The sequence below is a fragment of the Rhinolophus sinicus genome, chromosome 7 (assembly GCF_057876585.1).
Source record: "Rhinolophus sinicus isolate RSI-liver-muscle chromosome 7, RSI-T2T, whole genome shotgun sequence".
NCBI lineage: Eukaryota > Metazoa > Chordata > Mammalia > Chiroptera > Rhinolophidae > Rhinolophus > Rhinolophus sinicus.
The window spans coordinates 12,152,020-12,164,717 of NC_142507.1; the positions used below are offsets into that span (position 1 = coordinate 12,152,020).

General features: G+C 37.1%; 1 protein-coding gene across 1 annotated transcript in view; it reads right to left on the reverse strand.

Moving 5' to 3' along the window:
* Positions 1 to 8,958: 8,958 nt before the first annotated feature.
* PREX2 (phosphatidylinositol-3,4,5-trisphosphate dependent Rac exchange factor 2) overlaps positions 8,959 to 12,698 on the reverse strand; it is a 234,360-nt gene continuing 230,620 nt past the window's right edge. Inside the window, exon 40 of the mRNA XM_019726246.3 lies at positions 8,959 to 9,295. Coding sequence (XP_019581805.3) covers positions 9,250 to 9,295 — 46 coding nt within the window. The 3' untranslated portion in view covers positions 8,959 to 9,249. The remainder of the gene's footprint in view (positions 9,296 to 12,698) is intronic.

Consider the following 12,698-nt stretch of genomic DNA (forward strand, 5'->3'; position numbering starts at 1 on the left):
CTTGTATAGGTCATGATTTTTGTGTCCAGACTAAAAAACTCTATCGGGCCCTAAGTCCTGAAGATTTTCTTTTATATTTTTTCTTAAAGTTTTATAATTTTATATTTTATACCAGGGGCACCAAAAAAATGTATAGAAGTGGACACTTTGGTCAACGTTGCTCAAGCAGTAGTTCGCCATCATCAGAAGTGTCTGGACGCTGATGGGAACCACTTTGAGCACCTCTTGTAATTGCAGGAGTCAAATGGGACTTGTATTCATCTTTTGTTATTGGTGTATATTGAGTATTACAATTTTAATACAGTTTTCCTCTCTTATAATTTGTATACATTTTTTTGGCACCCTCTGTATTTAAATCCATGATCCATTTTGAGTTAATTTTTGTATATATGTGATGTGATGTTGAGTTCCAGGGTCATCTTTACGCCTATGATGCCCAGTTGTCCCAGCCCCATTTGTTGAAAAGGCTATTCTTCCTCCATTAAACTGTTTTTGCAACCGTATCAAAAATGTGAATGAATTAACAATTATCTCAAAAGAAAAGTTTAATTTAAAAGAACCTGTTTGGAGGTGATGAAAATGTTTTGGAACTAGACAGAGGTGATGGTTGCCCAACATTGTGAGTGTACTAAATGCCCGTGAATTGCAGACTTTAAAATGGTTGGTTTTATGTTATGTGAATTTTACTCTAACAAAAATAAAATTCAAAACAAAAATAAAATTCAAAAATAAAATTTTGTTAAAATAAAATTTAACAAAAATGAAAGAAAAGCTTATCCTTGCTTCCAACCAATATCTTATACAATTCCCATAAGTTGATCAAAGGCTGTGTATAAAAGCCTCTTTTATATCATCACCGAGCCTCTTCTTTCCTCTGAGTTTGGTGATAGCTTCCAGATCCCTCATTGCTATGTGGGTGACATCCTAAAATCTAACCCCCGAGGGAAAGATTTCTGACAGGGAGTCAACACGTGGGCAGTTAGAGAAGTTTTTAGTAAACCTCCCGTTTCCTGGCCATCCGTCCCTGCCTGTCCTTGGTCATTCTTTGACCACGATTTATATCCTCACTTGTCTTCACCCTTCTGAACTGACGTGTCCCAAACAGAACATTCGATTATATCATGGGGTGATCACGGCCTTTTCTTCTGAGCACACAGCCCTGGAGTAATGTGTTTTATCCCTTTTCTGGGAAGGGATTCCCAGGTGTCTCCTAAATAAAAGCAACATAGTGAGTCAAGGGCAGAGAATCTAAGAACTGTATGACTTGCTGAATGTCCAGACAGCCCTGTACTGAAACTTCTTAAGTACCCACTTTAATTAATAGCAAAGGGGTCCGTCCACATTTAGATCTGGAAAATTCGTCATTCCAAGGAATCTTGGAGATGACCTGGAAGTTCATATAATCAAGTTCTAGCTTTAAAAATTCAGTGACAATAGTTTAGTGGTGACCAGAGGGCAAGGGAGGAGGGACGGTGGTAGATGATGGTAAAGGGGGTCAAATATATGGTGATGGAAGGAGAACTGACTCTGGGTGGTAAACACACAATGTGATATATAGATGACGTATTACAGAATTGTACACTTGGAACCCATGTAATTTTACTAACCAAAGTCACCCCAATAAACTTGAATTAAAAAAAAACACAACTTTTACTTTCAAGCCCTCTCACTCAAGACACCCTTACATGAGAATTTTGAATGTAGTCTAGCAAACATGGCCAACTGGAGTCAAGTTATGACATCATAAAGGGCTCTCCCCTCCAACATGTCACCATATTACACAGCTGAAATGATTAGAATGGAGAGGACATCTTTGCATTTCTCTGTGGATTAAGCTCTTCCTCACCCCTAATATCTTGAACATAGATGAATGGTGAGAGAACAAAAGTTACAATATTAGAGCCTGCTTTTTTAATTCTAATTCACGGTTACTGTTCATTTGTCACTGTCATTTCTTCCTTTAAACCTTAATCCATCAAGTAAAGGCTATGCCATCTCCTATTAATGCATTTATCCTTTTTTCCCCTTCATGTTATCATGACATTTTAGAATAGTTTTCCCATAGAGTGCTTTGCTGAGTATTTGTATTCCAAGGAAATATTAACAAATCTATGATACATGTCAAATCTTCTACGTAGTAAGTTTGGGAAACACAACAGGTCACTTCTCTCCTCCAAAGTCATGATTTTTTATAAGTTCATTAAAAGATCGGAGAAGTCTTATAATAATAAAAAAAAAAAACTGTTTAATTCTTTGTTTTTCAAACTTATTTTGACCACAAAATACTTTGTGTGTGTATCCCCTAATACCACCTCTAGAACACCAGTGTCTGGGATGCTGTTATGAAACAAATGGCCTGTGCGTGATGGTTCCATTTTCTTTTTATTACTGTATCACATTTGCAATCTCAGAGCATACCAGCAATCTCCACAAAGTAAAATCCTCTTATTGATTTTTGTTTCCTTCAGTGGTTATTTCTTTGGACTTTTCTGAGGCAGGATACACAATCAATAATATACACATTTTTCAAACTCCTCACTGGGATTTTGTAACCCTTTTATCATTGTTATGAAGTAGATCTCAACTTTCTTATGCGTATAACGTCCGGACTTATTAGCCTGACATTGAGAGTTCTATACCCACCAGACCCAACCTTCGCTTCTACCCTTCTCTCTCTAATCACATCCACAACTCTACACTCCTCTATCCAGACTGATTCATTCATCATCCCACCAAAATGTTGGTGCATTTGCATCGCAGCACATGTATTCATACTCACTTATTAACAAGGTTGCCATGCCCTTCCTCTGTTGCTTAATCTTAACAAATCCCAAAAGCTGACCTAGGCTTCTCTCATCTTTTTTAAAAATATATATAATTTTTGGTCAACGTTTTTACCATCTAGACTGTAAACGCCACGTGGATAATAACCATATATATGTGTTTCTAATTACTAAATACTGAACTGAGCACAATACCTGGTAATTCCTAGATGCCTAATAGAGATGTTGGATTAGATCTAATTTCTCTGTATTTCTGTAGTCCACATATCTCACTGACTTACCTCTCAATCTGCATCAGTGGGTATGGCCTTTGTTGGTAGCTGACATTTTGGTCTGTGCACTGCCTTCGTCGTCTATATATACCAAATTCTTCAACTGCAGAGTTTGGGAATAATATGCATTCTTCACCTTCAGCAACTAGGACAGGAGCTTATACATAATAGGAACTGAATAAATCTTGACAGATTGGCTGGTTAATTCTGGGAGCAGAAATCACTTATCTCCCAGGAAGCTGTCCTACGCTGTGTCCTATGCACATATTAAGCTTTTTTTCCTGACCCCTCCTAGCATTTACTGTCTTTACAATGCATCTTCACTCGTATTTGTAGATTTGTTTCATATGTGTACTAATTTTCTTCAATTGAGCCTGCGAACTCTTAAAGGGTGAAAATCTGTTTATCGCGAAGTTTTGTCTCCTAAACAGCTGAGAACATAATAAGAAATGGTTAAATTTAAATGGAAAGAAGCTGACATGATCATACTATATTTTGCTTTATTATTGACATTTATGATACAATGTTACTATTCTAGATTTTTACGCAAAAATAAATGATATAAAATACAGAGCACACTGATCATTTTAACCATACAAAAAATACTGAGTGATTGAAACTATGTTACATGTGTATTTTACAAAGGAAACAGTAGACTACTGTAATAGCACATTCAAATGAAATGTGTCATCATTTTTGGTGTTATACAATGTTAAATATGGATACATTCAAAAGAATTACTATTTATAGAACCAATGTGATATTTTACTATTTAAAATAATGAATACTGTGTAAATGAATACTTATAACATTTTTTTAAGCAAAAGCTATGTTCTAGTTATTTACTGGGAAGTTACAAAAATATATATTCATCTCAAACTCTAATAAATTTGCTTGAGGCATTAGATATTTAAATTTAAATGTATATTTTCTAAAGTGTTGTATCAACTTAGTGTTCTTGACTTCATACAGCATATATATACCTCCCTCGTATTAGAATAGGTTTGCGTTACAAATAATGTGATTTCAAGTAAAAGACACAGGAGAGCATTAACACAGAAGAGAAACTGTGAAGCTTTTCAAACCAAACGCATCCAATACATACAGGAAGCCCACTGCCTGTGCCTTGTACACAGCGAATTCTCAAACACGTTTGTTGAATGAACACACAAGTGGATGGCCTTAATTCAGCTATGTGCAGCCCAAATTTGCTGTCCAAAACTATTTCTAGTAGAAATATCATATAAAAGCTTAACACTTTTGTTACTCATCAGCTATTTCTTCTGGATAGCAATGTCAGGTAAATTGACTCCAGATTGACTAACAAACTAATGTCAATGAGCAGAAGTTGTGCTTCCTGTGTATTTAGACAACTCTGACGTCAGCAAAACACACATTCAGTATACTGAACAACTCCGTATGTCATGTCTTCGTCCAAACCAAGACATAAGAATGTAAGTAATTTCTATGCTGCATTATCATAAAAACAAAAACTGAGTAAATATAATTGTATACAAAATGTATGTATCTATATGTATCTTAGTAGACTCTAGATGTCTCTTCTCAGTGAGAGAAGCGAGCGATCCTGTGTGAAGGAGGCCGTGTGTCCAGGTAACAGCTAAAGGAGTCACAGGCCATCCCAAATAGTCTCCCATGCACACACAACTTGGCCATATACTGAGATCACTGTTAAAGGCAGAGCTCTAAAGTAGTGAAAGTTTTCTACAACCAAAGTCCAATGAATAACAGTTATGAAACTGCAGCACCTAAGGAGACGGTGGACGCTGTATGTTAAAGGAATCAGCCTGAACCCCTTCTTGGCCCAGACCCCTCTTGTAACTTTCACCCATCCCTTCTGCTTCATACAGGGTGAATGTTTCTGACGCTCATCATTAAAACGTCAAAAACCTGATGGAATGCAGAATATTTTTTTTCTTAATCAAAGTTTACATCATCCTAAACCATTTGAAAAGCTTTTGCCTTTCTATACTGAAGCAGGACAACTGACAATTCAGTCAGCAAATTGGTTAATCTATTTGCATGTTAATGAAATAATGATTACAGGCTCTGGGAAAGTAATTAAACTATAATTCAGTGTAATACTTCACTTAAAAATAAGTCTCTAAAAATTCAACAGTTTCCAAAAATGCAGAAACAATTTAGTCACAGACTAAAAGGTTAGTTTCAATATTAGTCAATACCACTAGTGAAGAAAATCTAAAAATGCCCTTAGAAGTAAAATGTAAAGTAAAATGACTTAAATGTTATTCATTCCAAAATTATGTTGTTTTCAAAAAGACAAGTGAATAAAAATATGCCCTGTAATCTGCACTAAATCATGCTCTATAGGAAAAAACCTACATTAACTAATCGAAGAATACATTAGTATTTTAAGTACAAATATATATTTTCAAATACATGGAGTAACTCTCAACTTAATGCTTCCAAGTCAATAATTTTTTTTTTCTTTTTTTACTGTATAACTTATAGTTTGTTTTCTAAAATTAGTTAGTATGCCCTTCGGTATTTTTTCACCCATCAATTTTCTTGGCTTTTTTACAGTTAGAGCCAAGGTCAATTTCATTTCATTCTGAATTTAACTAACACAAAATTTAAATGAATAGAATCAGAACCAATGTCATTGCAATATCATATTCAGCTGACCCTTGAACAACACAAAGGATTAGGGGTGCAGAAACTCCCCCACGCAGTCCAAAATCTGCATTTAACTTTTGACTCCCCTCAAACTTAACTATCCATTGCCTACTGTAGACTGGAAGCCTCACTGATAACATAAACAGTTGATTAATGAATATTTTGTATGTTATGTGTATTATATATTGTATTCTTACAATAAAGTAAACTAGAAAAAATGTGATTAAGAAAATCATGAGGAAGAGAAAATACACTTATAGTATTGTATTTATTGAAAAAGAAATATGTGTTAGTAGACTTACATAGTTCAAACATGTGTTGTTCAAGGGCTAACTGTATATTATAGTATCATAAGAAATTAAACTAATTTTACATTGAACATTGTTGCTGCAAGAAGGGTGGCCAATGAATTTAAGCCACTGGAAAAATATGATTTCAAGAGACAGAAAATAGACTGGGATATTGGTTCATAAAATAAAGCTGATATTCTAAAATCAACATTACATATCCAATATAAGGAAAAGTAGTACAGAAATTCTTTTCTTCTCTCTCTCGTCCTTATTAAATATTAATTGGGAATAGACGTAAAATTCTAGTCTCCTAAAATTGCCCATACTTCTAATATTATATTAAATTTTGTAATATTTAATATTAGAAAACTTTGTAGGATGTAATGAAATATTTAAGACGTATTGCCTATAAGTTACTAGTTAAGTTAACAAGTATTTTTGAGTCAGGCTCCAGGTTAAAAACCAAAATTTCTATGCATGAAATTTCCTTTCAGGTAGAGAGAGGCAGATGCCAAAACTCAGAACGTGGGAGAACTGTTAGCAGGCTATAGCAACGTTTAGAAGTACACTGGCTGTAGAGGAGTCAGTGAGCATGTAGGTGAACCTCTTCTAAACACTCAAGGCCAGTTAAATGCCCAATGTCACACGGAGGGATATTATGGTATTGAAAAATTGTCTTCATTCATTCATTTGACATTTTTTACTGTTACTACTGCTTTGGAATCAGTCAAATTTTATATGATGTACCATTCCAGACTTTCAAAATATATCTAAAACTGTTATCTTCAATTATGAGCAATACACTTTTTCAGATTGCGACAGCGTAGGGGTTACCTCAAAATGTGTATTTAGAATGGTAAAATATCCAGCACATTCTAAGATTTTCATATATTAAAGGTCTTTTCCATATTTCCATTCACTTTTTTCTCCATATAATAAGATGTATAATTGAATGGCAACACACTCCACAGAATTCCAACTTTACTAACAAATGATTGGTTATATTACGACAGTTCTCGGGGTAATAACAAGCAGCATAATGGATTAAGAAGGCACACTTCCTGGGTTCCAATCCTGGTTCTATCACTTGGCAATTGTATCATCTTGGCCAAGTCACTGGGCCCTTCTCTTAGTTCAACTGTAAAAAGGGGGTGATGGAAAGAGGACCACCTCAAATGGTCCTTATGAGAATGAGTAAAGAAATAACGAAGTAGGGGTGAAGGACATGGACATATTGCTTGGCCCCCAGTAATTACTTAAGTTTTAGCTACAATAGTTATTACAATAAAAAACGACAGTGAGTAATGATCAGATAAACCATTACTAACTTCGGGTCATTTAATAAATGCCAAGCACTGATTAAAGTAGATGGTATACTTATACTGTTGAACCCTTAAAATAATAACAAAACACAGTATATTACACAGAAAGCAGATCCTTAAAAATAAGCTAATTTATAAATACCACAATAGCAGATAATTACCTCCATGAAACATAGCAAAGTGCGACTGAAATGTTTAAGTGACCCTTCATCCCGCTAAGAGATTACTGCTTCCAGGATAGTAATTAGAAAACAGTAATGATAATGTGAAAAGAACTTGCTGGTTAATCGGATTTGCTCACTCATTAGCCCTACATGGAACATAATGAAATGTATAGTACAGGAAAATCATAATGTACTAATATCACAGACCTTTAGGATCACTCGCTGATAGTACCAAGAATGTCAAATCGCTGTAAGTTAAGGATATACTTAACATAGATATTCATTTTAGGGTCAGATCTTCATTAAATTAAAAGTGTTCAACCTTTTCTTTGAAAACTCTGATGTTCTTTATTTTTCATTATACTATAGCCTTATCGCAAAAGTCTCAAAAACTTCTGTGCCAAATAACAATAACTGTTACCTTGACTGGTGCATAAATATCTCATAGATAGGTAAACAGTATTTTTGTTATTTAATACACCACTGCTAGTGATGAAGGTTTTTAATGATAGTTTCAAAACCATGAACAAATTTTAAAAATTAAAATTTAACGATGGTTTTTATATACTTTAGCTATGAAAAGCAGTTCACATACTAAATAAGTCTAAATCCAAATAATATCATAATCCCGATAAGGGCATTTTCATTGTTTTGAAAATCATGGAGTTCAAATCAATATTACCATATTCACCATGCTAACACACCAACGTTATTTTATCAACGTAGAAATGATAAACATTACATATACTTTAGAATGAAAATAGAATACATCTTGTGCTTCCATAAATTACCAACATCTCTAATAGTCCTTTTCAAGTTCAACACATAAAGCTTTATTTTCACAACTTATATATATACCTTGATAAAAAAATACTCAGCACGGTGGATTCTCTTAAGAGTCTGACACCTCATACAAAAGCCGAAGAGTTTTAGATATCTTTCTCAGTTAATGGTTGAGTTTTTAAATAGGCTTATTTTTCCCACCCTCACTTTCCATCCCACACCTTCCCAATCCCTGGCACACCCTGGCCCCCTCTGTCACGCACAGCACACATGGCCCAAGGGAGCCATGCCCTTTTCCGAGACCCACAATAGCGCCAGCTTCTGGAACTGTCCAGAGCATAAAGGACGCCTGAAAGCAGCTGGAAGAAGTTGTCGCTGGAGGCCTCAATAGCTCTCTCCTTTGCTGAGAAATACGTCCTTCGAAAGAGGAAAGCACGCTCTTCACTTTTCACGCAGAAACGACTTTCTCTGATGCAGGGGAACTGAGAACCTACAACACCCTTCTACGTTGTCTGTATCATTTCTGTATGATTTAGAAAATGTGGCCATGTTTCTTCAGTGACATCCTCCTTCGAATGAAAATATCCATTCTTACATGTTCCCATTTGGAGAAGATGAAAATAGAATATGATAAAATAATTTGCATAAATGGGAGAGGAAGCACGATGGTTAATTTTTTTCCTCTGGTATCTTTTGTTTTCTTCTGTAGTTTCCAGGGATGCATCTGACCCTAAAAATGAAGAGTTCATGTCAATACAAAGAGAGATCAGTTTGTGACGCTGAACTGCCTTGAATGAACGTCTATCCATTCCCAGCAGAAATATCTAAGTACAAGCTGAATATGAGTTATTTATATCATGATGAAAGATTTAGAGAAAAAATTCCTTTCTTTATCTTGAGTGGACAGTGTTTCGCCAGACTGCCCTTTATCTAGTCCAGTGTTCAGAAGCTTTTGCTCATTCGGTTCCTTGAGGTTCTCTTTATTCTTCTCCAGCTGGGGGAGGCGGCTCGCACAGCTTGTACAGCCTAGAAGAGGCATAAGAAAGTGTGACAGTGGCCCAGCGTATTGACATCACATGAGATGTTTTTATTAGTATAACAGATACATTGATAATAATTTCTTGGTTTGGGAGTCACAATCATGTTGCCTATTTCATTTTAAAAAATCACATACAAATTAGCAAACTCCAAAATTTCAGTTCTATTATTTAGAAAACACCAGTGTCACTTTGCACATCTATATGGCTACTGATTAAGCAATGTTGCGCTTTTTACACCAGCTGCTTCTGCTCTGGTGTTTCTAACCTCACCATTCACCATGCTGGCAGCAAAATTGATTCTCCAAATTCCATGAGATGACATTATTATAATTATCACCATGTCTATCATGATTGTCTTGTAGCAAGACAGCATCTATCTCATGGCACTCTACTGATTTTCTGACCAGTTGCAGAAATTTGCTCCATTTTGCACCATCCTGGTGGTTATGGATAGGCTGGGGTGGCAGAGTGCTGAGGCCTGAATGTCAAAGGCACCGTTAGCTCCTGCTTCCTAAGGAATTGATGCCTCGCTTTGCTCATCGCCTCCTCACTTGGCAGTAGAATCAAATGGAGATTCAAGCGGGTCTAGGAATCCATTTGAACAGGGAGAGAAGCTGGGAGATGGGAAGATGCACCCGCTTTGCATCCCAGGTATAGTTGTTTGCGACCATCCAGCATCGAGGCAAAGTTCAGGGGACCACACTAGGATACCAGCTGGCCTAAGGCTGCTGGGCATTGGACTCCACCGTAGGCCTCGCTAGTGCCCACGGCCACACTGGTCCTCCTTCAGAGCTAGTCTAATGCTATACACACATAAGGTGCAGATTTCAACTCTGTTCCTTTTTCAAAGCACTCCACATCAAGGGGTACCTGTGGTGATTCATGCCCTTGGACAGATTAAATTAAACACAGCTGAAATGAGTTGTTGACAAATTTAGCGAATTAGAAATGTCCTCTTCCTTCAACATTTAATCCCATGTTAATTCTAAATCAGAGGGAAGAATGAAAAAGGTTTAGTATTGAGTTAGAAACCTAGTTAACAAAATGAACTCTCCGAGTCTGGAAACACGTAGAAGAGGTTATTGCCTTGGAGGTTTGCAAAACGTATTTCCGGTCTGGAAGGTGGTTAGGGCTCCACATGGCATCTCCATGGAAGAAAATGAATACTGAAATAAGGACACATCAGATCAGAAAGGCTTATTTCATCCTTCCCGGAGAAAAGAATACATGAAAATGAGCTGACGTACTTCAAAGCGCCGTTTTCAGCTAAAGGATATGGTGTTTCAAATTTTGCATTTCCGGGGCTGGAATAATAGAATGATGGGAAAGTTCTTTTCCTCTTTAACTTCTGTCCTCTCATGTCCCAGACAGCACTGCCTAGTGAGTGAAAGGCACTGTGGCGTTAGCCTTACTGCTAGCACAGAAACAGTAAGCTGGATGCAGGATGTCTTACTCGGTGACATCGGCCTGAGCCATCACAGTCCATTACCTTTCTCTGCATGGTCCCACCAATTGTAACTAATGCCACTGGATCGACAAGTCTTTGAAAGGTCTGCCTTGCAAACTGGTGAAAAGGCTACTCCCTGTGATCACCTAATGAAATAATAGCTCTGGGTACTGCAGAACTGGGCAGATGCAGCCATTGTGAGGCTTCTTGGAAGAGACTCAGGGTTATTTGAGTTCAAACACATTAGTTATGGATATTGTGGGGGCTTTGGGAGGTTAGAACAAGCAGACGAAGTGGGGAAGTAAAATGTAATAGGTAACAGTTGGACTTCTACTCTGCACTGAGGCATTTGATTTGGGGCACCTACATTGTTAGGAAATGGGAGGCCTCTGTTTGCTCAACATTTTTGGGGTCCATACACACCAGTGGCCCTGCACAAAAAAGGTTTGTTCCTGGCTCCCCTTTCTTCTTTTCCAGTTTGGGCTCAGGCAGCCATCTTGGGGCTGGTATTCCCAGCCCACATCTAAATCTGCAGAGAATAGAATTCTACTTTCAAACTGCAATCTATAGTCACGCCCTTGATCTTTCTACATGGCAAAATAAAAGTTGCATTAAAGAAGACCGCAAAGCAAATGCCTCTTTCATGTTTAAAGTATCAAAACGACTCTGCTGTGAGGCAATTTACACGCATCATACCAATGAGAAAATTGTCTCAGAGAGTAAATAACTTGATTTAATCAGGTCACCGAGCACGAGCTGAGACTCAAAACCATCTTTTCACTTTTAACCACGATAATATGCTGCCTTCCAATCACACATACAAAATCAAGCTTTCATTACACAATAGTTTCCAGATTTTGTAATGTAATAGAAAATAAGACCACCGTACCATTACTTCTGAAATGACATATTTGGTTCTTGGTGAAGATGGTTATTTCTCTATAAAGAGCTAATGTATGAAAGTTAGAAGGAAGAAGAACGTCATTTGTCCTGCCCACAAGGCATCGCCACACGGATGTGCCATTGACCCTTAGTCTCAACAGGAACAAGTGGACTTCATCTTTTCCCTGTACAGTTGTCCTCATCTATGGGGGATACGTTCCAAGACCCCCAGTGGATGCCTGAAACCCTGGATAGTAACAAACCCTACATATACTATGTTTTCTCCTATACCTAACAGACCTTTTCACTTACAGGAAGCACTTTACAGCTTCTCTTTGACACATCCAAATTGCCAGCATCACTACTCTTGAAATTCAGGGCCATTATGTAGTAAAATAAGGGTGACTTGAACACAAGCCCTGCGATACTATGACAGTGGATCGGATAACCAAAACGACTGAGAAGTGATTAATAGGTGGGAGCATCCCTAGTGTGGAGACGCTGGACAAAAGGCTGATACATGTCTTGGACGGGATGGCACAAGATTGCATCATGCTACTCAGATGCATTCAGGCACATAATTTAAAACTTATGAATTGCTTATTTCTGGAATTTTCCATTTAATATTTTTGGAGTGTGGTTGACCACGGGTAACTGAAACGGAGGATAGTGAAACTGTGGTCGCTCTTTTTCCTGTATCTACTCTCTCAGTGACTAGAGCAATTCACCCCATGTCATCCAAGCCAAAGATTTGGTGGCCATCCTAGAATCTTCCTTTTCCCTACACTCCTTCATTCAACGAGTGCCCAAAGATTACTAATTCTGTCTTCTAAATGTCTCTCTAATCCACCCTCTTCTCTTTATCCTCAATACTATAATAATCTCCTTTAAGGCTCCTGTCTCAACTGTCCTCAAACGGATCCCCCCAATGTTGCCAGAGATAAATTCTAAAGTTTAAATCTTCTAGATAGGTAGGCTATTTATTAATGCCTCCCTATTGTCGTCACATTAAAATAAAAATGCTTCAGTATCTCCTACAAGCCTCTTCCTGATCCCGCCC